The sequence below is a fragment of the Cydia fagiglandana genome, chromosome 14 (assembly GCF_963556715.1).
Source record: "Cydia fagiglandana chromosome 14, ilCydFagi1.1, whole genome shotgun sequence".
Classification (NCBI taxonomy): domain Eukaryota; kingdom Metazoa; phylum Arthropoda; class Insecta; order Lepidoptera; family Tortricidae; genus Cydia; species Cydia fagiglandana.
In genome coordinates, this window is record NC_085945.1 from 10,958,868 (window position 1) to 10,985,917 (window position 27,050).

Here is a 27,050-nt window from a genome sequence, read left to right on the forward strand (position 1 = left end):
ACCTTATTGTTAGCTATATAAAGTATATTTTTCCGTGCATTTATCGACAAAGTTGGCTTCTAAATGCGTAGTGTGGGATAACCTCAAAATCACCGCAAATATAAATTGGCAACAACTTCAGAATGAGAGTTTTGGGCTCATGGTTTTACTTTCCAATATTGACAATCTGCAAATATCTATGGTTAGAAATGCATTAAAATAAATAAGTGTGAAGTGGAACATGGGAAGACGATGCTTGCGGTGACAGATCAAATATAGTGGTAGCATTTACAGCATTTCTAAATGATTACGACCCACTTATTGTAAGAAAAGCCTCAATAATATTTTTCACCACACCAGCTCGGAAAGGCTTACTTTGCACTTCAAAAACTGATAGCAAAGTTGCATTTTATTCACATGTGAGGCAAAGTAATCAAATGCAAATTTTGAGTTGTTTTGTTATGTGTGCTGGTAGAATTGACTTTTAAATGATGATTTTGGATGATAAATAATTATTTAATAACATTCATTTGGATTTGACTTGGTCTGATTTTGTTTAATATTTTACATTTAATATTTGCTTCAGGTTGATGTGGTGAAAAATTTTGTGTTTCACTCGGTGACAAATTTTGTTTAACCCTCGTGCTTTGAAACCCTCGCAACGCTCAAGATTCCATTTTTCGAACCACTCGCTACGCTCGTGGTTCAATTTTGGAATCTTTCGCTTGCTCGGGTATCAATATTAGCACGAGCGGTTAAATAACAACTGCCCCCTTGTAAAACAAATAACTGTTAAAACACAAGTTTTAAGGTTTCTTGACGATTATTAAAATCTTATGGCGTATTTAACTATCTAGGGCTATAGCTGTTACGGAAGCAATTACCATCTAACCATCCAACTCAAACGGGAAATTAGGCCCTATTGAGAACTAGTCCGGTTTCATCGCGATGTTTTCCTTCACCGAAAAGCGTTGGTCAATATCAAATGACATTTCCTTCATAATTTTCATGAAACTCGTTGATATTAGCCGGGGTTTTAACTCGGCATCTATCTAAGGTTGAAGGTTCCGTTTCAGCTTTGGAAAAAATGCTCCAAAAAATGTGTCTGGATGTTCACCTCTACAGGTCGCTATTTTCAACAGATTCTCGTGAAAATGTTGTGAGTAGGTTCGATTAATAAATAGATTTCCACTGTCGATTCAGATTTTGGGTTTTTTTGAAATAGTGGAGTGGATGCATGGCTGCCGCGCTAAGCATAAGAGCAGTAACTACATTTTTGACATGAATGGATGAATAGATGAATGAATGGTGCTTTTATTCGAGACACACATACACAACAACATTAAAATAGGCTTAAATCTAGGTAAATTTGAAGTTACAGTGCTGCGAGTGGTTCCAGAAAAGGATAACACTTAGCTGTCGCAGCACATGAGTAAGTGTTACGACGCTGATTTTCAGTGTGTGTAGTGTACGTGTGTGTGTGACACGTACAGTCACCTGCAATAATATGTTACACAACGAAGGCCGCAAAAATATCGGACATGATCTTATTTGTAGGGCCATAAGAGCGTGTCGCATATTTTTGCGGCCTTCGAAGAGTAACATATTATTGCAGGTGAATGTACCAAAGCAGATAACAGAATATGCAGTTTTCAATTGTAGAACATCTTACAAGAGTTACAAGTAAGTACCTAGGTAAGTACAAGGTATACAATTTAATGACATGTAAATATGACTTACTGCTCTTATGCTTAGCGCGGCAGATGGGGGTTTGTGAGGTCTACAGCTTACAGGGCCATTGGTTAAACTTCGTTTTTTTAGCATTAGAAATAAGGTAAACAATCTAGATGTGTCTTTTTATTGAAAAACACGTTTATAAAATAAGTCACGGCAAATATGTAACAATTATGAATCTAATACCATCATTTATACTCTTCTACTTTCATAAGTAATAGTTACTGATTTTTAAAAAGCGTATTTCAATTAAAAGACATGTCAAGATCGCTTACCTTCTTGCAAGTTCTTTCTAATGCTAACAAAAACGAACTATAGGAGTCGCTAAGGGCCCCCCCACATCTGGCGTCTTTCGAGCGTCGGCGTCTGTCGGCGTCGGTCCAGCGCTATGGAAAATGACGTCGCTGCGCAGTTGCGTCGACGCTGCGTCGACGTTGCGTCGACGTCGGCCATAGAATTGTAGACGCCGACGCTCCAAAGACGCCAGACGTGGGGGGGCCTAATTACTATGTAGTGGCCAATAACTACAGAAGTCTTAGTATAAAACATTTCCATGACTTCCTCGATTTTAACACGGATAACAATCGAATCGGGGACAATAGCGTGCGCTTAACCATCATCACTATTCACTAGACTGTATAATCTAATTACCGGGGGATCTTGCACTTTTTCTCTTAGATACAGCAGCAAATAATCTGACTACATTTGAAAATTAGTTCGATTGTGTACCTTATCGCAATAGAATAAGGTTCAAGTTGAATAAGTTTTCAAACGTAGAGGTAGATAAGGTATACAACACACGGAGCGCGCTCGTGTGGCTGTGGTGTGAATCGCTCGGAACTTAAGACTAGCAAATCAATCAGTTTCGGTGACATAAGTATTTATACAAAAGTAATCGCAGTCGCATCTCTTTAAAATAACAATATTTATAATAAACACACGGTGCGATTCGGGAAATGAATTAGAGATTAACTAGACACGATATAGTAAAGATATGTGACGTCCTACGGGTAAAGGTACCTTATGGCGGTTGGCGCTTACGCTATTATTAACGCCGCTCCAATAATGGCGCCATGCGACGTAAGAGCCGCCGCCATAAGGTATCTTTTTCCATGGAACGTCACATATCTTCACTATTTCATATCTAGTGACTCTCTAATTCATTTCCCGAATCACGGCGCCAGTCGTCATAAGGTACCTTTTGCAGTGGAACGTCACATATCTTTACTATTTCATATCTAGTGAGTCTCTAATTCATTTCACGAATCGAGCCGACAGTGTCTCATGGTATTATATATTAATATATATGTGTGGGTAAATTAAGTATGCGATCTACTCTCAAGCGCTTTATGGCTCCTCTTCACGTTGGGCCAACGCCAACGCCAACGAGGGACGCATTTATGCGTTAGAGAGAGCAAGTGATATTGCTATCTCATTCTACCGCATGGCTGCGTCCCTCGTTGGCGTTGGCGTTGGCCCAACGTGAAGAGGAGCCTTTACGGAAAACGTGATGGGTAGGTCGCACGATATTCATCCATCAGCTAGATACCGCACCAGTCAAATCAACGTTACAGTCTTTCCTTACGCGCAAAAACTGCCATCATTCTCGTATGGCGACAAACAGGCCATATCATCGGAAGCCTTTCTAATGCCCGTGGCTTTACCTGAAATTAACAGTTTATTAGCACGTCAGTCGCGACAGTCAGGCCGATATGACAGTAAAGTAAGACTCTCTTACTCTTCTGACGGTTAAAGTCTACTTTGTCGGTGGCATGACGCGTATGGCAGCTTAATAACCTGCAGAAATCCATAAGTGTTAATAAAATAGCGTCACGTACACGACACTTTTTTTGGAACGCCCCCAGTGCTTGTATGCTAAAGGATGGTGTTTAGCAAAATGTGCCAAACCGCATTCATTTAGCAATAACATTGTGGGTTGACACATTTTTGCTAAACACCATCCAGTTCATATTTACAACTTCGCAAAAATAAGCTTGTCATTCAAAATTGGGTAAAATTTTTGAAATCAAAATAAGTACTCACCATTATTAACAATTAAAGAGCTTAATAAACATTGCACATTGCACGGTATTCTGTGGATTTCTTTATTATCTTAAAAAAAGTACCTACTAGATCGTGCAAGACCCCAGAGCATGGCAGTAGATCGCTCAGTGTGTTCAGCGCCTAAGAGCGTCAGATTAGCTATGTAGGAAACAACAGCGTGTTCGCACGCTTCCGAGACTGCGGTGTCAATTCGAATTGATTTATCGATCATTCACGACAAAGGAAGCGTGGATATAGTGGTTTGGAGTGGTGGATATAATGGTGATTAGACTACGGATAATTATAAGTACTTACTGCTACTTATTGAAAGTAAATGCGCCTTGGCAATAGTAGATACAATTTATAGTACTGATGTAGCAGATGGCAAACTTATAACGGGTTAGGCTTTAAGGCTTTATGTATACAAGCCTGTTCATTGCTAAACTCATTACAGCACATGTAGGTTTTTAATGCGACCTAGATCAACACTATTTTTTCTGAAACAATCCTCTCAAAACCGTTAAACGTCATGAAACTCATGAATAGCAATAGTCAACTTTTAATAAACTAATTAATAATTAATATACATATGTTGGAAATGCTACGACTGAGTTATTATGAACCTCTCGTTTCTGGACATACATTTTGTGATGAATAAATTAATCCTACACAAGGTTTGTAGGAGTTGACAACACCTTTGTTACAATAAACCTAACCCTACAGTTTAGTGTCATTGCCATCCATAATCATGCAAATATAAGCGACAGCCTCGCCAACAAAGTTATATTATCTATTTAAAGGACAAGTGCATTCCTCTTACATTTTTTCCGTCTCAATATACTAGTAGTCTACAAGACACGCACGTATCAATGCAAATCGCATTGTAACACACAAGCAAACCTCGTATCTCGCGCCAACAGTATTTGTAATTTTGATCTCTATTTGTTTTATCGACGATTTCTTTTCCAACAGCTCGGTTAACTTAGTTACGAGTTTGACAAAGTCAATTTTCGCCGACGAACGAAAGTGTTGAGGCGTGCGCGAAAAGTCAAGGTTTGAACGTGAACATTTTAATTTTGGAACGTAAAACATGCACTGTATTTTTATTGGTACTTGGCCTAGTTTCCGGATATAAAGTGTGTTTTTATTAGGTGCTATATGATAAGGAACACACGATTTTCGTGATTGGATGTGCTCATCGTTATCCGAGGCCATAAATGCAACAAGAGCACACTAAACTTGACACACAATATTTTTTTATTTATCATGAATTAAAATAACCGCTTATCTTTACACAAATTTAAAAGATGTTTACGAAACCTCTAAATCTTTAATATATATGCGACATACTATTAATGCAACGATGTATCCAGGAAAGCACAATAAATTACAATAATTTAGTAGCATCAATTCAGTTTAAGTACTTAGATCGGTTTTAGAACGTATTTAAGTACATTTAAGATTGGCTGAAAATTAGTCAGTTAACATCGTAACTAAATAAAAAAAAACAAGAAAGGAAAATGACCAATAAAAACATGGTTGGCTTTTTTCGCACAAATAAAAGTAATATTTCAAACGAAGCAATTCATCATGAGCTTACAGATCATTAAACAGAAACATCCAGCCATCCAATTTGCTACAATTAGCACCTATGCTCTCGTTCACAAACCATACACATGGCACTGCTGATGGTCACACCAATACACGCCTAGCTTCAACTACATGGAAAAGTCATCGATATAGAGACCAAATTATACTAGAAAGAGCTCTGGGGTGATTAAACAACATTTTGTGAATAGTTAGTCTGATTTGATATGGCGTGCGGGAATTCATATTTATAAACGAACAGATCTGCTGATAATCTACTGATATTGCGTTCATTAGAAATGCAGTATGAGAAATTACTTAAGATATGTGACGTTCCACGGCAAAAGGTACCTTATGGCGGCTGGCGCTTACGTCGCATAGCGCCGCAATAATATTGGAGCGGCGTTATTAATAGCGTAAGCGCCAACCGCCATAAGGTACCTTTACCCGTGGGACGTCACATATGAGCATGTTATATAGTTGCTAGGCAAGGTTTTTAGTTGCGGGCTATCAGGCCGAGTTTTATTTGTTAGGATCGAAGTCAGTTCACAAACATCTTTACAAGCCAACGCTCCAAAAGTATATTTACACGACCTAATTGTCAGTGACTTAAGGCGTGAAAATATATACGGATATCAAGACAAAGTCATTCTCGAATATATGGCGCGATTATAATTTATACCTTTGGCCTATTCTCGGTTAGATGGCGTTGAGGACACCGTTTGATATTTAACAATTTTAACACATATCAGTGAAAGAACATGGGTCAGTATGGAACAATAAAAATTAAAAATCATTTATCCGTAAACATATTTTGATTAATTTATACATACTCAATTTTATTTTAAGTTCTAATCGTGTGTCGATAGATGGCAGTAAATGTACCGTGACTACAAAATTGACAAAGACAGGACCCCTCTATACTATCTATTCTTTTTGGTAATAGGATCCCGTTTTTACCCTTTGGGTACGGAATCCTAAAAACAAACCAAAGCCTATAAATCGTTCATTCAGCCATGCAAAGCACCTAACCTACTTGTTATGAATGATTGAGTTACGATATTCTGTTTATTTACATTGACATAAACACCTACTAAGACGGTTTACTTATAACCTTCATAGAATACCTTCACGATCATTGTATAACTAATATCAAAGAGAATAGATAGTATAGAGGGCTATTGCCAAAGTAAATTTTGTAGTCACGGTACATTTACTGCCATCTATCGACACACAATTAAAACTTAAAATATAATTGAAAATGTATAAATTAATCAAAATATGTTTACTGATAAATGATTTTTAATTTTTATTGTTCCATACTGACCCATGTTCTTTCACTGATATGTGTTAAAATTGTTAAATATCAAACGGTGTCGTCAACGCTATCTAGCCGAGAATAGGCCAAAGGTGTGTGCGCCATCTATTCGAGAATGACTTTTTCTTGATTTTCGAAGCACGTCTTTTTCTTAGACTTTATTTATCTTATACGGAGTTATATACATCTCTGCTAATATCATTGCGTAGGTTTACATTTGATAGCTGCTATAGAACCCATAGGATTTTTTGGTACACAATCAACAAATTTTTAAACTTGTAAGACTCAGGACAGTTTTTGCGCTTTTGAATTTGGAACTTTCTTTTCTTTTTCTGTTGAAGTTCAATGCTTGAATTAAATTTGGACTTACGAAGTTAAAACGGTTTTTAAATTCATTCCAATAATTAGGTGTACAAGTATTGATAATTATAATATTATGCGTATACGGATATTATAATTTATGCGTATAAAACACATTAAATTGTCCACGGTGTCACATAGGCGTTGACGTAGAATACCTTTGAGTAAGTAAGTATCCATGAACTAGAAAAAAAACTCGAAATAAAGCTGATAATTTACTTACTTTACTAATACAGTAGGTACTCAACACCTACATCAACACCGTCTCTATAAATATGCATAATGTCATTGAATTATTGCATATTGCTTATTTAAATTCACGTCTGGTATGTCACGCCACGGAATGGTTAAAAAGATACCAAGTTCATAAGCAAGTCAAGTTTACAGTGAATGGACAATTGTCACGCATCCGTCATAATAAGACAGGGTCATATTAATCTTTTAAGATTAAGTCGTTATTGACAAAAAAAGAAAGTGAAATAAATGGTGATACAGCATTTTCGCACATTGTTAGACACTACCAAAGTAAAAATGGATGTATGTTGAATGAGACATTACCGACGCATCAATAGGTATGTTTAGTTACAAATAATGACATATTATACCTCGATACTATGCAAAAAATTCACGTATGTTTTCCTATTTTTTACTTACTGAGCTACAATGGAACTTCGATAGTACGGATCTCAAGGGAAACGCCAAAAACTTTGTGTTAATGAGGTTAATAAAGAGCAATCTAAATACACCTCATATCTACGGCAGTCGCTTAAGCATCATGTATCATTTACAAAGTAGTAAACACACAAAAACTCACCAAACAACTTGTGCATCTAACAAAAACCATTAATAGCCTGGAAATATTTTTACACCGCTTTTCACCAAGTTTTCTAACAATCGTAGAGGCATGCCTCTTTTTTCCAGCGCACTTTCCCATCGAGTAACTTAGAAACTGGATGATTCTTGCTTCCGACACACTTAGAGACAGCTAAACGCTTAGAAGAAAATCCGATTGCTGGGTGTGTGGTTAGAAAAGCGGAAGATGTGCTTAGGGAAGCTTATTAAGAAGTGACGTGATAAAGTTAGAAATGTTTATTTATACCAGGTTTGAAATGAGGCTAGAAATGAGACCTACTGCCGTATTCGAACTTAAAGATATTCACAAGAGACGACACGTACTAGATCCATTCTAGATACGTTATAGTTTAGATATCAACTAGTTCTCTTTTGCAGCGCAATTCGGGCAACCAATGTCACTTTTACGTTAGATAGAGTAAGATCTACTTATTAGATGTGAATTGGATCTCTAATTCATATCCTGTGGAAATCGTTCAAGAATATCTCCAGATTCGCGCAAATGTCAAAGACAGTTTAAATCTTAAACATATCGTTATCGTATCTTGGTGATGTCTATTTCAAAATCCGAATCGGGCCCCTACGCTTGAGTACGAGTCCCACGTGTCGTATCTAGTCATTTTCAAAATGTTTTGTTTGGCATTATTAGTAGTACGACTACTTTTCGATCTTGTTACAAATCCTAACTAGCCGCTAATTGTAGGTGTGTAATATAGTTAAAAGGCTATAAATAAATGCTATTTAAGTCGATCTACGTATTGGTTATTTTTTCTGATGTTGCTTCAGGAACAAGCTTTCCTTGTTACTTACAGCTACAAATTAACCAATGGCACTACAACTGATATTTGGGATGCTACTAATAATTATGTCAATGTACGTATTGTACGTAGCTTTACAAAATATACACCGATATTAACATAATTATAAAATACCGCAAAATAACACCTGTCAAAACACTAACCAACGTAGGTATAGCAACAGTATTATCAATATGACAACAATCGGCATTGTTTAAACTTGAACTCAAGTCCAACACAAGCTACTACTTCCGTTCATAATTCTGAATGTTAATCAGCAACCTGTGTCAATTGTCTTACACCACCTTCCTTGAGACCATTATTCTGAACAACACACCGTGAAGGCCCAATATTCAATACCAAGACATTTTATCTCAGGCGTCAAAAAGAATTTTTAATAAACGCCGACTACGTGCCCGCGTACACTTTCGAATACGTTACTGCGACCTCTAAAATCAAGTACGTGTATAACGACCGGCAGTTGACACAAAAACTGCTAGGAAATTAAAAAGTGAAACAATAAAGCTGAAATTACCTTTGTCGTGTTCTGGATTTGGAGGAATGTTGCTATGCCGGCTCGGACACGATTCTTCACGCCGCGTATCGTGCCTTTCGAACTCCTGATCGTCGAAGGAGCTTCTTCACTCTTGTAATCCTTAATTCCCGCAAAATATTCTAACTCTGATAACTCATCACTTTTAACACTTACACCACTAACACTTTTCAATGACTGAACATCATCGAACTGTTTCTCGTTGAGATGGAAGTCGTAATATTTGTCCGCGTCAAAATAATTGCTACTGTAACACATTTGTTCTTGTTTAATTTTATCCTTCTTGCGCTCCTCGTACGTGCTTTCGCTAATTAGAGGGGTTTTAGAGACGTTCAGTAATGAATCTCCGTCGGAATTAGTCGTCACTTCACTATTACACTGAGAAACTAGACGGAACGACGTTAGTTGCGCGCTTTCTTTCGATAAATTAGCATTTTCATTAATATTCTGGTTCGCTTCCAGAGGCTCGGCCGGTTCGCTTTCAGTTTCGACCATATTGAGTTTGACAGAACGGTCTCTAATGTCTTGGAGCAGACCTTGTGGTAGAAAGCTGCTGTCTTTGTTGTTAGTGTTGGCTTCAAAGGCCGGCATCATCGGCGCGGCAGGTGGACTCTGTTTCTTTTCGTTTTTGCCATCTTCGCTATGGTTTTCGTCGGCGTGCACGCTTCCGTTAAGCTCACTACTATTAAGCGAATCGCACGATATGTTAGAATCGTTGTCTTCATACTCATCATGACTGCCGTTCGTGGAACTAATTAGAGTCACGGAGACTTTCTTTGTAGACTTCGTGAGCTTCTTTTTAGGTAGCGGAGGCGGTGTGCCGTCAAGGTCGCTGCAGGTTCCGGAATCTAGGGTATCGCTCGGCGAGCACTGCCCACTTGACATCACCATATTAGAATTCATGTAGGAGCTGCAGTAGATATACGGTGGTTTATCAGTTTTTAATTCCTCATCTAAAATCTTGGGTCGATCTTCGACATTGAGCCTTACCAGGCTATTATTTTTCTTGTAAATGTCGTGGAGTTTGAAGGCGTCGAAGTCAGCGTCGCTTTTGAGGTGAACGCTGGAGATTTTAGGTGCTTTCGGTTTGTCGGAGTCTGTGTTAATTCTGATAGTGACCACGTGTGGGCCGTTTAGAGCGTCCGAGCTAGACGTGCTTGCAGGCCGTTCTGGCTGGGTCGCCGCTATGAATACCGTTGCAGAAGGCTTTGAATTAAGGACGAGTGAGTGCATCGAACTGAGCGAATCCATGTTACCGTTTAGCTTGGTATCATCGCTAGTTATTTGTGTAAACGTAGTGGCTTTCTGCTTGACTTTCGGTGGCAGTGGCGGGATGTACTCGACGCTGGGGCGGGGCGTGACTTCTTCCATCATGGTGGAACTATTAGACTGGCATAATTAAGTAACGGTGTTTGTCAGTTGCAATGCGAGTCAGGTCCGCTGCGTTAGATAGTGATGGATATGTAAGGCATAATGGTTCCGGTGACCGATCGAGACTGGGTCAATAATCCGCTGACCGGTTTTTCTAGCGCGCTGTTTATTCAGACCTGTAAAGAAGAAATTCCACTTTAGAATATTGTTTGTTGTTAATATGTAGGTTTAGTTAGAACATAATTATCAAAGGAAAATATACCGTTAAGAAAATAAAATAGGTATGTTTGTTATAGCTTGTCCACAAATTTAATTTCAATACACTATAATTTATTGTTTTATTTTACGAAAAAGTATTTAGGTACTTGTACTTAAAACACAATTTAAAATCAATATCTGTAATATATTACTATATACGTTACGTAAAACTATATTGTTAACAATATTTAATAAATAAATAACAAAGATTTTTTTATTTAGGTCGTACAATAGGTACGATTTTATGTAAAACAAAAACTTGTAATACATACAAAGGCACCTTTAAAGGCAATTAACGTACCTACCTACTATTTGTAATTGATAACTATTAAACTAATTTTTACAGTCCACTAAAACAATAATACAAACAATACAAGGAAGTAATTTCTTGGCATTTTTTTACTCATTGTTTTAGTGGACTGTTTAATAGTTATCAAAGACAAATATTAGGTAGGTACTAATATTACCAATCTACATTAAAGCATCGGTAAGTATGGATAAAATTCATTGTATTATTTCCTGTATAAATATATAAACGTTATTAAAGTGTACATATACATTTTAAATAACCTATTAAGTATGTCAGCAGAAATAATATTAACAAGTAATCATAAAATGTATGATGACATTTCAATTACAGTGTCTAGAAGTCAATAGTGAATTTCTAAACCTCTATAGGTACCTACTTACATAACATGTAAATCGAATTGGAGCAATTTGTATAAACGTCTTGTCATTATTTTTCTACATGTCGCCACCCACGATAAGTACGATGTTCAAAAAAGGACGTGCAGCCTCTATGTTTTATGCAATAGGTATTAAATTACAGTGTTTTTAGTTTTGTACATGTCACATGTAACTTGGTAATGGTGTGTAATACAATTTTCAAGACACACCCACACTATGAGCAAATCGCTGTTGTAACTTAGTTGTGGCAATTTATACGGTTTTTCATGGGTGAAATGATGGACTATTATCCAATAGGTACAGTCAAGGAATTTAAATTCCGACCCATTTCGTACTTTGTCACAGTGACAATCAATATGAAAGCCGCTAGAGACCTCATACGGTTGTCACTGTGACAAAGTACGAAATGGGTCGGAATTTAAATTCCTTGACTGTACCAAAATTCGTTGACGTCGAGTGATCCTTGAACATTGTTACATAATTCGGAAAATTTGGAGAAACTCCTAAAAGAAACGGTTTAAGACAATTTGATATTCGTTTAATTTTGGAATATACTTATACGTACATTATGTAATATTCCATTATACGTTTTATAAATTGCATTTTTACTGCTTGCCGTAACAATACCTACCTATAACAAATTTACGATAAGTGTCTACTGCAAATATGTAGTATTTATTATTTCCGGTACCTAATTATATTGAAGAAAACCAAATTTTAACTATTATTCGCTATGAGTTTACCTATCTATACTCATCTGTAAATATACGTCAACGCACCGTGGATTTTAACCATTAATTTTTTTTTACCCCAATCTACTAAAATAGTGGTAAATTAAAATGAAAGTCTAATTAAAATAGATCATTACATAAATAAGTGGTTTACCATTAAAAATAGCTCAATATTATCACAGATCTATAAAAATTGCTACAGAAACGAATGGAAAATACTTTCTCTGGCTTAAGTGTCGAGTCGAATCGACTTTTCTAACGAATTATATTTACGAACAACTTCAATTTCCACACAAATTTTACATGGTTTGTACGTATTAGGGCTAATTTACTTATATTGTGCGATTAACTAATTATTAAGTCAATACAGATTAAGATCATACTATGACTATACTCATAAATATGATTTATATGTAGACAAATTTCTCTAGTGACACCTTTTTAGATATTTTACAAAAACAAATGACAAGAGCTTCATTTTAAGTGGCACATTGGGCCCCGTGCATGAACTATAGGGGACAGAGGGGCTACCGCGATAACCGAAATTCGCAAATTGCGGGGATCTTTCTCTTTTACTCCAATGAAGGTGTAATTAGAGTGACAGAGAAAAATGCCCGCAATTTGCGAACTTCGATTTTCGCGGTTATAGCCCAGCATATATAGGAGTCGTCAGATTTTTGGCGCGAGGCGTAAATGGGTAGTGGCTTCTGATGTAGTCCACAAGATGGCAGAACCTACTATGCACAAGGAAACGAACCACGCGAATGGTAGATGGTAGCACTTGCTTTGGCAATGGACATGTGCACATATGTTTCCGATTCAGGCCACAAGATGGCAGACCCTCAACGCGCACGGTCCCTATGCATAGGTATATTCAATTGAATTGTTAATCATTCACAATCATCAATCAGTCTCTGTTGAACGATACTCGGATTAACGATTGATCGGTTATTGTTGTCTCAATTCTTTCCTGTATAATTAATTATATAACATGTTACATCGTTATATTCATTAGTTGACAATCAGAACTCATCAACAAATCTTATAGAAACCTCGTAACTTCGTATTTTTAGGGTTCCGTACCCAAAGGGTCCATCCGTCCGTCCGTCCGTCCGTCCATCCGTCTGTCACCAGGCTGTATCTCACGAACCGTGATAGCTAGACAGTTGAAATTTTCACAGATGATGTATTTCTGTTGCCGCTATAACAACAAATCCTAAAAACAAAATAAAATAAAGATTTAAATGGGGCTCCCATACAACAAACGTGGTTTTTGACCAAAGTTTGTAACGGTGCGTGTAACGAAGCGTTACACTATCGACCTTCATACTATTTCTGGCACCATACAAATTCTAAATTCCTTTTTGAAATTCAAATCCTATTCCAAATTCCATTCAATGATTTTTATTTTCAGTTCGATCACATACTTTGATCGATAAACATCATTTTATCTAACGGACTGTACTTCCCAAGTTCCTAAACACGACCGTTTAAGTGTGATTTTTATTAGTAAACGTAATAATTCATAAGTGCGTGCAGTTCAGTATAGTGCTCGTTTTGTGGCCCTGCACACCTTCCAGATATATATCTACATCATCACCAAGGCACATATTGTAAGTTATTTGATTTCTAACCTTCTGAATTACGAAAGTGTTTTTATACATACCTATCTGTTAACACGTAACCTGTATTGTTACAGGTGCCTTTTTATATAATTAATAAATACCCATCATCGCCCTGGTTCCCGACTTTGATTACCTTCCATCATCCTGGTGAGGCTCCCATCTGCCCCCTCACACTGGCGCCATCAACGTGATCAAACCCACCCGCCCTACGACGCAGAGCAGCCCTTCTCTTCGTGCCTCCTCCGCTACGCTCGTGCTCCTACTCCACGCCGACGCCTGCTACTTTTTGAAGACATATTTTTTTTTTTATCAATTTTATATATCTTGTAATAGTTAGCATAAGATTTTTTTCAAAATTCTAAAAGGTTATAGTCGACCCAACTCAAATTTTCGCAATATCTCTCGGCCTAACATCATTTTATTTAATTTTCTATTTTACAACCAACCTTTTATCTAATCCACAACCGTTTAACCAAAATTCCCCCCTTAAATAACCAATTACATATACATCTGTCATCATTCATCATCTTATACCAATTTATCTATATCTATTTTCTAATCCCTATTATGCCAGCGTCCAACGCTTTTTGTCGCGCCACGTAACAAAACTCTTAACATAGTGATTACACAAAACATCTATCACATACAATTACACAATCCAAGATTTCCACTGAAATCTCACAAATTGGTTTCAATCCTAAGTGTTTTTAAAACTCCTTGGAGTCACTGAAGTGCGAACCAATCCTGACTTACGGCAGTACTGTTGGAGATAATCCGATAGCTTATCCTTCACCCGATTAAATAAATATACACAACTAAGCCTAATATCACAATAAACTTCTCCTTTCGATTCAATAAAAAATAAAATTTAATAACTACATATTTTATTTATAATGATAACATCAATTATTCTCTTCGTGATAGGTATCCACTTTAATAAACAATGAATCCAGCACTATTAAATAAACCTGAACTCATCTATGAGCTCAAACTCAGGAACATTCAGTTCCCAGCCACCGCGCAAGCTGATGATTTAAGACAGCTCCTCACTCCAAATTTATTCGCGGACCCGTGTTCGAATCTCTCCAGCCCATATGATCTTGAACAGGATATCACCGAAATTAGCAGATGCCTCACAATAGTTTCTTCTCAGCTACAGCTTGCGACCACCAACCAAGCGAAGCACGATAGAATAGCGGTTTTCTTATTTCATTTATATAACAGAATAGAACGTCTCCATATTACCACTGAATTATCTCCAGAAATTATTGACAACTATTCGAAAATATGCGAATTTTTGTCAAAATGTCAAACAAAATTTAACATGTCACAACCGTCAACAACAACGTCAACTTACGCGTCAGCAACCTCTTTGATAGATGATTCCACAAATTTAGACCTACTTGCTCGAAAATTAACCAACCTCTCTGAAGCAAAACCAAGCGATTTTAAAAAATTCAACTATAAAGGCGATAGTTGCCCTTATGATTTTATTCGAAACATCGAAGAGTTTGCAATTGCGCGTAACATTGACGACAAACGCTTACACAAATATATATACGATTTTTTATCAGGCACTCCTTTAGATTGGTATAGGTCAAAAAAAACAACCCTTACAGATTGGAAATCATTTAAAACCCACTTCTTAAAAGATTTCGAATTGCATGACCATGACCACAACTTACTACAAAATATACATTCCCGTAAACAAAAACAACATGAACGAATAATAATGTATTTTTCAGCCATGGAAGCCCTCTTTTCCAAATTACATGAACCCCTTTCTGAAAAACAAAAAATAGATATCCTCCGTAGAAACATGAGCCCTTATTACAGTTCCAGATTAGTTCCTACAGATGTTACGTCTATAGACACATTATTCCAATCGTGCAAATGGTACGAAAGCTGTAATACTACCTCTACTTATAGCTCTAGCAACTATACCAACATTCAACAAGATTCTAACCATACCCCCCCTTCCCAACCGTACATACCACCATTCCCATTTAATAAACCGGTCCATACTGTAACAGCACCACCTTCTACGTTACGTTACTCCTGTCCGCGTTGCAGAACAAACGATCATTCTTTAGATATCTGTACAAGTAAAAATATAGTATGCTTCCGCTGTGGCAAACAAAATGTCACTTTTGCAAAATGTACAGTTTGCCATAAATTTCCAAAAAACGCATAAAGGAGAAAAGTAACTTAAATAAAACAACTGCTACAGAATGGAACCAATGGTTAGATACCATTAAATTATTTATGTCATCATACAATACTACATCAGCACTTTTCACTCAAGATCCATACGATGAACGACCTTATGTCAACATCCAGACAAATAATTTAACTTTATGTGGCCTCTTAGACAGTGGCAGTGCTTTAACTATTTTCGGAAATAATTCCCATAAAATTCTCTTATCCCACAATTTTACCATAAATTACGACCATAAAGTCGTAGGCTCTGTAGCCGACGGCTACCCTATATACTCTATTGGTACAATTCAACTACCAATTTCGTACAAAAATATTGTGGCTATTATTACCGCTCATGTTATCCCTACTGTAAAGCAACCCTTGATTCTAGGCACAAATTTTTGGAGAAAATTCAATATAGCTCCCCACATATTACCTGACATAACGTCATATTCTGATAAACATATAGATACCCTAGTTATTTCCACCTGCGACCAACACATCACTAATTATGACAACCTTTCTGAAACTCAACAGTTAATTTCAGATACTATTATTGAAAAATTTAAAAATATTTCAACAGAAACCAAATCCTTAGGACGAACCCACCTCATTGAACATCACATAGATACCGGTGACCATCCACCAATCAAACAGCGATGCTATAGGCTTTCTCCAGAGAAACAAAAAGCTTTATGCAAAGAAGTTGATGAAATGCTAAAGCTTAATGTTATCGAACCCTGTGAAAGCCCATGGCTAAACCCTGTCATAATAACTCCTAAAAAAGATGGAACGTGGCGTTTTTGCATCGACAGCCGTAAACTAAATTCGATTACGCGCAAAGATGCCTACAAACTCCCACTCATTTCTGACATTTTAGATAATCTAAAAAACGCTAAATATCTATCATCGATAGACATAGCAAAAGCATTTTGGGAAATACCCCTACGCCCCTCTGATAGACCTAAAACTAGTTTCCACGTACCCTCAAAAGGCATGTACATGTTTCGCGTAATGCCTTTTGGATTGACTAATGCCCCTGCTACCCAACAACGCTTTATGGATGCGTTATTCCCTTCTGAAAACCTTGATAACTCAGTATTTACCTACTTAGATGATATTATCATCATAAGTAATACTTTCGATGAACACATCACTTTACTTAAGGTGGATGTGTAGGGATGTCCTGCCGACTAACCGCCAAAAGATGGCGTGACTGTGCACAATTTTCGAATTATCACTATCGTTTCCAAAACTCAAACATTTTTAAGACATGTTGATATCTTGCGACGACAACAAAAAATATGACGTCTAAATCGAAATATTTTAACTCAACAGTCTGTAAATTTCATCAAAAATCTGTATAAACTGCAAAATATTGCAATTTCTTACATTCACGCACACTACCATACGTACTGTCATTCACCAGGTGTCAGTCGTATTACTATTACGCCAAAATAGACTAGAGGTCGCTAGTACAGAAAGTGGCTTTTCTCTTATTACTTTCATTAGCTAACTAGGGACAATACTGTAAACTAGATGGCGCAGTGTAGGAGACGAATTTTTAGCAAGATTAATTTATGGTAAAGGCGCAACCAGACGAGCTGAATTTAGCATCAAAATGGGCGGATTGTCTATGGTCACGGACGGTGTATTCCATATAAGTACATACTACATAGGTACCTTGCAATAAATCGTAGAATGTAACGCAAATCACATGCAATTATCTGTGAGATTTGTAGGGGCCCATACGATAAATTCGTAACTGTATGCAGATCTTAGACAGACCTTTACTTATTTCTTTTTGCTAGACGTTGTCATCGAGTGCCATACATTACCTACGCAATACTTACATATGCACGCACGTAGCGTGCGTTTCGTGGCTCGTGGCTCAGGCGTTAGCTTGGTCCGATTCTAACTACCTACTTACATTCAAAATTAAAAATTTCAAGGGTCACTGAAACATACTTTCTACAATGCGTTTTTTCATGCCGCAAAGGAGCATGCGTCATAATGGTCCAAAAGAGCTTTTTTCGAAAAAAAATTGAAGACCTGAGCCTCACAGATCCTAATCTTTTTAATCTGGTTCTTCCAACTCAAAATCACTAGTAGGTACCTATATTCAATCCTGATGCTAAAAAAGTGTTCCAAATATTTGTGGCTTTCCATCACATAATCCTTAGGCTTCAAGTGCAATATGGTCCTTTTCAACAGAACTCCTGATAAATAATTTGGCCAAGTCCGAGATAGCTCGAGGCATTTAGTGTTCCGTACGGCTACCATCAGTTTGGCATTGACATAAACGATATCGTGAACGTAATTTACTTCGTATAGGTATATCTCTTTCGCACTAATATGTCAGTACGAGCGAGATGCATAGAAAGTAAATTACGTTCACGCCCACGGTAGCGTTTATGTCAATGCCAAACTGATGGTAGCCGTACCGCTCGCATCGTTACATTTTACAGAGGTTGTTTGCCTGTTTTTAGGGTACCGTATTCAACTACACACACAGAACAATAGTACAAAGTGTCTAAGTGCGAAGGCCGAAGGCCGAGCTTTAGCAAAATGTCATCGCTTTAGCACAGAGCAATAGTACAAGTGTCTAAATGTGAAGGCCAAAGGCCGACCTCCGCGTAGCCCGAAGGCCCGAAGCGTCCAGGATGTCAGTGCTTTAACACAGAACAATAGTACAAGTGTCTAAATGCGAAAGCCGAAGGCCGAGCTCCGCGTAGGGCCGAAGGCCCGAAGCGTCCAGGATGTTAGTACTTAAACACAGAACAATAGTATAAGTATTTAAATGTGAAGGCCGAAGGCCGAGCTCCGCGTAGGGCCGAAGGCCCGAAGCGTCCAGGCTGTCAGTTCTGTGTTTAACCACTGACATCTTGCAGGCGTCGGGCCTTCGGCCCTACGCGGAGCTCGGCCTCCGGCCTTCGCATTTAGACACTTGTATTAATTACCTGTGTTTAGAACTGACCTCCTGGATGCTTCGGACTTTCGGCCCAATGCGACTTCAGCCTTTGGATTTTGCGACTTAGACACTTGTACTTAAAAATACTTGGAAAAGTTACGGGAGGCGCGCGTCTGTCGGACGCTTCGGATCTTCGAATCGCTCCTTCGGCCTTTGCATTTAGTTAGATTCTTGTACTATTGCTTTGTGTTTGAATACCGAAGTCGAGCATCTCGCGAATGCTTGATGTATTATAATAATTTAGAGTAAGGCCAAGCGCGCACCACGATTTTTTGTCCTGCGATAATTTTATCGCAGAAATGCAACGTATGTGTTTATATGTTAGTGCGCGCATATGCGACAAAAAAATCGCAGCGATTTTTAAATTGTGATTTGTCACATTTTTCCGCAATTGTTCGCGACGCGATTGTCGCAAAGTGAATTGCAGCATGCGGAGTTGTATGGCCCCGCGCGCACTATGATAATAAAATCGCACCCCGGCCGGACCTCAGTCGGCATTTCGCTCTCCAAACCCCAACATCTCGGCACCTGCACCTCCAATGGAGTCTCAAAATGAGACGCTAGATGTTGACCATTTAATTATGGAAATAGACGGGGATCACCAGTCATACAGCAATCGCATATTAAAGACACGTTTCATGACAAGCGACTGGTCGACTTTTTTATTTTCATCGCAGTGCGCGCAGTGAATTTTCTGCGATATATTACAGCGCGATTCTAAAATCGTGTCGCAAAAATTTATATCGTGGTGCGCGCTTGGCCTATAATACCTTAAAATGTAACATAACTCCTTCAATTTGAATTTAGAACTCATTATTATATTTTATTTGATTTTGTTTCTAGTTCTATGCCATATATATAGACTTTAATATTATTTAGAACTGCTAAAAAACAAGATCGGCTTACTTTAAATATTTCGTCAATTTTACCTTTGTTTCTAAAAAACTGTGATATTTAACTGTCATATAGGTACTATTTATTAATGTCTTCCAAAATTATTTTCTCGTAACAGGACTGAGGGGCTACCGCGTAAACCGAAATTCGCAATTTGCGGGGATCTTTCTCTTTTACTCCAATGAAGGCGTAATTAGAGTGACAGAGAAAAATGCTCGCAATTTGCGAACTTCTATTTTCGCGGTTATAGCCCTGAATCTTGTTGCTCACCGATCCGTTCAAAAATATACATAAGTACTGAATATAATTAATAGATATTATAATTATACAATTAATACAGAAATGTAATGGTACTTAATGAAAAGGAATATTGTGTATATTGTTTCGACGAATCAGATACTCTCAATAAAATCTATACATGAGGCCAAAGCTGTTCATAAATATTAAATGACTTTATTATCTCTATACGCCTTACTAACTCTATGTGTCCTATTGTGGAAAAAAAAACACAACGACAGTCAAGAACGGAATTCTTAATTTGAATTTTACAGATTTTTGAGATGCTAGTCCATTGCTTGGAAAGCCCGTTCGAAATTGAAACTTATTTGCAATATAATAAGGTCGTATTTTGTAGATCTCTCTCATACTTATAGTAGGCTATTAAGATAAAATTAAATATCCCACAAAAATAAGCAAGCAGAATTAAACTTTATGTCAAAGACATAAGTCATAAATTTCAATGCCAAAGTTTTAACTAAGGATGTTTCTCGCCTAATATGAATTGACCAGTGTAAGCATCAGTTAGCTAGCCCTAAGCAACCAAAGGTCAAGCTGCAGTTGAAAAACTAATAAAGATAAAGTTAAGCTGATAATTTTCCCGCCGTCTCCATGCTTCTTTAAGTTGGGTATTGACTGGTCAGCTGCCTGTTAGCTATAGTTTTCGCGAAAATCGCCAGGACAGAGGTGAAAATTTTTGTATGAAAACTTGCAACTTTAAATGCATTTTTTGACGAAACTATTGCAGTCTAAAATGAAGTCAAAATCAGTCCATCGACTCAATTTTTTGCAAGCTTTCTAATGGTACCCCACACGATTCTTACAAATGAAAAAAGTTTCAGCCTACCCCTCTCAACCCCCTAAATTTCCCCCTTTAATAAGAAATAAGCAGTTTTGACTTATTCACAATATGAGTGGTGGTAATTGCTATAACTGTTCCAAATTTTAGGTATCTATGTCAAACGGTCTCTGAGAAAAACGTATTTAACTGATTTGCAAGACCGAAGTGATCCCATAAGTGTTCCGTAAACAAAGTTTTGTACGGAACACTAAAAATGACCATTGTCTGATGGAAAGCCACATTTGTATAGAAATTGTAGATTCCACTAAGTAGGTACATCATGCACGTTTGTAAGCTTGAAGTACTAAAATACGTGACGTAGTGGAACTTATGGACCACACTGACGGTTTTAACTAGAATAAAAGAATGTCCATGGATCCAAAGTTGAATTTCAATGCAGAACTGAAATATTCATGCTTTAGTAGGTAGTTTAGGAGAGAGTACCTACATAATGCAAGCTTTAAAGCAATTGCTTCATTCCATCCGCTTAGCGAGTGCGGCAAATGGGATGTCCGCTCGGGATAACCACTATGGTCGTATTTTCCGAATATACACAGTTCTTAGATCTCCAAAGGGCCTAGCTAAGGTGCCAATCATTTGCGCCGTAGCGAACGAAACGGTTATCTCTCTCTATCACTCATCTAATTAGTGCGACAGAGAGACTTAGAGTTTCGTTCGCTACGGTGCAAAACTGAGTGCCTAGCCAAAGATACCCATTCTTATCTATTTCCAGTACATATACAGGGTGGCTTAAAAATATCTGCATTCCCGTTGCCAGAGAGGTTTTGGGATTATACTGAACTACTTTTACTATGGAACCAACCACGAAATCGTGAAAAAAAAAATTTGCTGTTTCAAACATTTTGGCTGGTCCATTTTCTATGGAAGGGTAAATTTGTGACCTAGCCTTACTTGGTTTTAAGACCTATCGAACATTGTGCCACACGCAATTGATTTTACTGAACAAAAAACATTCTTCTTTACATGTATGATGGAGTGCCACTCCTAAAAATATTGTTTTCATCTCAGCAGCTCGAACGGTACTTTGCTACTTGAAACATACATACAATCACGCCTATTTCCCGGAGGGGTAGGCAGAGACCACGGATTTCCACTTGCCACGATCCTGACATACCTCTTTCGCTTCCTTCACTTTCATAAAATTCCTCATACACGCTCGCCTGTTTAGGGGGCTCTTGATCTGGCCTTTTTTCAGGATTTCCCCAATATGATCAGAGAAAGTCTGCCGAGGTCTACCCCTTCCAATTCCAACTTCCACTTCACCCTTATACACTCTCTTTGTTAATAGCCTTTTTTCACTCATTCTTTCCACGTGTCCAAACCATCTCAATTCTCAACATACCTTTCTCAGTTGTAATGTCAATTCTATACATTGTTGTTTTTAGGGTTCCGTACCTCAAAAGGAAAAAAATGGAACCCTTATAGGATCACTGGTGCGTCTGTCTGTCTGTCTGTCTGTCACAGCCTCTTTTCTCGGAAACTACCAGACCAATTAAATAAGTTGAAATTTGGTACACATATGTAAATTAGTAACCCAAAGGTGGACATGTTTTTTTTAATAATTTTAATATACATAGATTCGAAGTTATGTAAGACTAGGCGGGCCCGCGGCTCCGCTCGCGTAAATGAAATAAAGAGTTTGTCTTATGTTTAGTTAAATATCGACATTAAATATTATGTATTCAACTCTGCCAGGGTTCATAACTCTGTGATAGGGACTTCTTATTTGTAACCGTTATTTGGATAACTTAATTCGCATATTTCTCAAAAAAATAATGTCTAACAAAACTTCCGTGAGACACAGACATATCGAGCACATCGAATCTTAAAATGTCGAGCGTTTTTCGACTTAAAATACGTGAGTGACCCGTTCTTAATATATTTAATATAAATAATGTCATTTGAAAAAAGGCAAGATTGTATTTTTTTGAGTGACCCGTTCTTAATATATTTAATATAAATAATGTCATTTGAAAAAAGGCAAGATTGTATTTTTTTAAATTATTATTTATTTTTATAAGCTCAGTCCAGTCAGCAAAAACGTTCATTAGATTAATTTCCGCCTTAAGATGAATGTGGACGACCACCGCCCATAAATCGCCTTTTCATACAAACGTAGGTAGTCCCCATTTTCCTTTCTGGATATTAATAATACTTACTATAGTGACGCAACGACCCAAAAAGAGTCCTGGCCTCCAACACCAGATCACGCCATATTTCTCGGTCTTGCAATAGCTCTCGCCAGTCGCTATGGCCGTGGTTGAGCAGGTCTTGAGCAACGACGTCGCACAGTGTTTCGTCTAGAACAAGCTAGGTGGACAAAATTATTTTTTTGTGTTTTTGGGTAGTATTATGGTTAGTATTGCTTAATTAAATATAATTTACTAAAAATTTTAAAATACCATGAAAAAAAGTAAAAAAATTAAAATAAAATATATATTTAAATTAATTATATATTTTTTTGCAAATAAATTATTAACACAATAATAAACAAAATTTTACAGTTCATTAGATACATTATTTTCATAGTATTTACTTTAAAATATACAAAAAAATAAAAATGTAATATAGAAAATTAATTAAAACTTAACTTATTATTAATAATTAATCTGTTAATTATTAATAACTTATAATCTGTTCTAACTCATGTATTATATCAGAATAATAATTGTTTTCCTTGTTTTGCGTAAGTTTTTTAAAGTTCTTCTGAAGGAAATAACACGCTTGTACCTTTTGCATTGGGCAAATAATCATATGATGAATATTTATGATAATCAGCCTTCATTGACCACATTTTAGTCTGCTTGTAAGTTTGTATTTGTCGATTTTGACTCAATATAATATGCTAATGCCTCATTAACACTTAGCTGCCTAGAATTCATTGAAGTACCTACTGCTGTCGTAAGAACAAGACTACGTTGGCTTATGTGGACTTTCTCTAATATTTTTTAACATTTTTGCCGTGTTTTATTTGCTGCCGATCACGAATCAATCGGGATTTCGGCAGCAGTTAAAAAATAGGTACGTAATTGTACCAGATCTTTAACTCAGCGTTTTTTCCGTTTTAAAAGGGGAACTTTTGAAGTTTAATTTGGGTCTTCCTGCAGGATTAACATTTTCAGACGACGTTGATGCACTTGGTCTAGTTATGTACACTCGTAATTCTATATTTTGGCCATCCATACCACTTTTAAACTTTTTCACAAATTGCTTCACACACTATTCCACCTATTCTATCTTGACGCACTATTCCACTTGGTATTCAGTTTTGATGAATAACTGGTTAAAATATTTTTTAACCGTCTCTCAGACTCTTCTTTGAAATCTCGTAACTCATATTTTACCAATATAAACTGATAAAGGTGGAAATTTTAGTCGTTTTTCCCCTTATTTGTCCATTCTTCAAAAACCCCTTCCTTAAAATAGAGAGAACGTGTTCTGCAAAAAAAATGAAAAAAAAATGTTATGCAAATTTATGCAAAATGAAATATACACCATCATAAAATAGAATTATGCAAGTAAATAATATCAAAAATCTAGACCGGTGTCAAGCGGTGTCAAGTATTTGCTAGTCTATCAAAGTTCTAAAATGAAGAAAATCTCACCACGTTTTTAAGTGCATATTTATTGCTCTATACGAGCATTATTACAACTGATATGAACATGTTTTTATGAAAAATATAAAGTGCTTACCTTCAGTTATAAGATCTATCACCAAACCTTTTCATAAAATAACGTTTTACTTGTAAGAGATGTCGTTGAACGCATCACAAAATTGCAACTGATTAAATTGTGCAATTGCACTTACCTCATTAGCTGACTTCTGCACCCTATGGCTCATAAAATTAGAAAGTTAGACATAATCTATTAATGGGTTTGGGGGTTTCAACATGTTGTTTATCATATCTAATGACTCATTAGAGATAATTTGATAACGACTTTTGTCCACCTAGCTTGTTCTAGACGAAACACTGTGCGTCGTTTCTGCTGTACCTTGGACGTCCAATCGGGTGTCTCTCATTTCGTTGTCCCAAGTACGCTCTCTTCACGGCACAATCCTCTCCCATTCTCTCCTCTAACCTAACCTAACCTAACCCACTTTTGTTCGGTTCTGTGAGGATCGCAGTTCAAACTTAACCTAACCCACTTAAAGGCGCATGCGGTGCGGTGTACGGGGGTTTGAGCGGGAGGGGTTTGGCATCATCATATTTTGTACCTACATTTTATGGTTAGTAACCATAGTAGTTTATTTAGTTTAGGTATCATAGTGGTTTTCCGGGTCAAGGTCCGAGTCCGGGTCCGATCCCGGGTCCGAGTCCGGGTCCGGGTCCGAATCCGGGTCCGAGTCTAGGTCCGGGTACGGGTCCAAACCGGTCCGATGAGTCCGGTTCTGGTCGGAATCCGGGCCGCAGTCCAAATCATAATCGAAATTCGAAATCACCAAACGTGTACTATGCGTCGTTGAAAAGTTCTGTTCTGGTCATCATCAGCAGTTTCACTTCATGAAATGCGACAGTTTTTAATGAAAATGCTTGATTTTCTGATGTAAATACAAAAATTTCTATACGCATGCCTTTAAGATTTGAGGAGTTCCCTCGATTCCTCATGGATTCCATCATCAGAACTCGAGCTTGACAAAAATGTGGCTTAAAACTTAACTTGCTTAACAAACATAACAAAGAGGAAAAATAGCCAAACGTGAACTATGCGTCGTTGAAGAGTTCTGTTCTGGTCATCATCAGCAGTTCCACTTCATCAAATGCGACAGTTTTTAATGTAAATGCTTGATTTTCTGATGAAAATACAAAAATTCCTATACGCATGCCTTTAAGATTTGAGGAGTTCCCTCGATTCCTCATGGATCTCATCATCAGAACTCGAGCTCGACAAAAATGTGGCTTAAAAACTTAACTTGCTTGACAAACATAACCAAGAGGAAAAATCGCTTTAAAACTTAACTTGCTTGACAAACATAACCAAGAGGAAAAATCGCCAAAAGTGAACTATGCGTCGTTGAAGAGTTCGGTTCTGGTCATTATCAGCAGTTCCACTTCATCAAATGCGACAGTTTTTAATAAAAATGCTTAATTTTCTAATGTAAATACATAAATTACTATACGCATGCCTTTAAGATTTGAGGAGTTCCCTCGATTCCTCATGGATCCCAGCATCAGAACTCGAGCTTGACAAAAATGTGGCTTAAAAACTTAACTTGCTTAACAAACATAACACAGGCGAAAAATAGCCAAACGTGAACTATGCGTCGTTGAAGAGTTCTGTTCTGGTCATCATCAGCAAGTCCACTTCATGAAATGCGACAGTTTTTAATGAAAATGCTTGATTTTCTGATGTAAATACAAAAATTTCTATGCGCATGCCTTTAAGATTTGAGGAGTTCCCTCGATTCCTCATGGATCCCATCATCAGAACTCGAGCTTGACAAAAAGGTGGCTTAAAAACTTAACTTCCTTAACAAACATAACGAAGAGGAAAAATCGCCAAACGCGAACTATGCGTCGTTGAAGAGTTCCGTTCTGATCATCATCAGCAGTTCCACTTCATCAAATGTCACTTTTTCGGATGTATATGCTTAATTTGTTGATAAAAACCTAAAAATCATTACATATATGCCTTTAAGATTTGAGGAGTTCCCTCAATTCCTCATGGATCTCATCAGAACTGGGTTTTGACAAAAACGGGACCAATCTATATGCATATACATACAATATAAAAAATAATTATCAAAATCGGTCCAGTGATGACGGATATATGGAGTAACAAACATAAAAAATAAAAACATACAACCGAATTGATAATGATAACCTCCTTCTTTGAGATTTGGAAGTCGGTTAATTAGATGTTATAATGACATAACATCCATCGTAAATTTGACCAAGTCCTAGATTTTTCTCAACTTTCGGGTCAAATATCTCAGCCATTATTAATTTTAGAG

The 27,050-nt window shown here is 37.1% G+C and overlaps 1 protein-coding gene across 1 annotated transcript in view; it reads right to left on the reverse strand.

The window, feature by feature from the left end:
* The window catches only part of LOC134670781 (glutaredoxin domain-containing cysteine-rich protein CG31559-like), a 163,578-nt gene that overhangs the window by 60,621 nt on the left and 75,907 nt on the right, over positions 1–27,050 (reverse strand). Inside the window, exon 2 of the mRNA XM_063528596.1 lies at positions 9,206–10,770. Coding sequence (XP_063384666.1) covers positions 9,206–10,597 — 1,392 coding nt within the window. The 5' untranslated portion in view covers positions 10,598–10,770. The remainder of the gene's footprint in view (positions 1–9,205; positions 10,771–27,050) is intronic.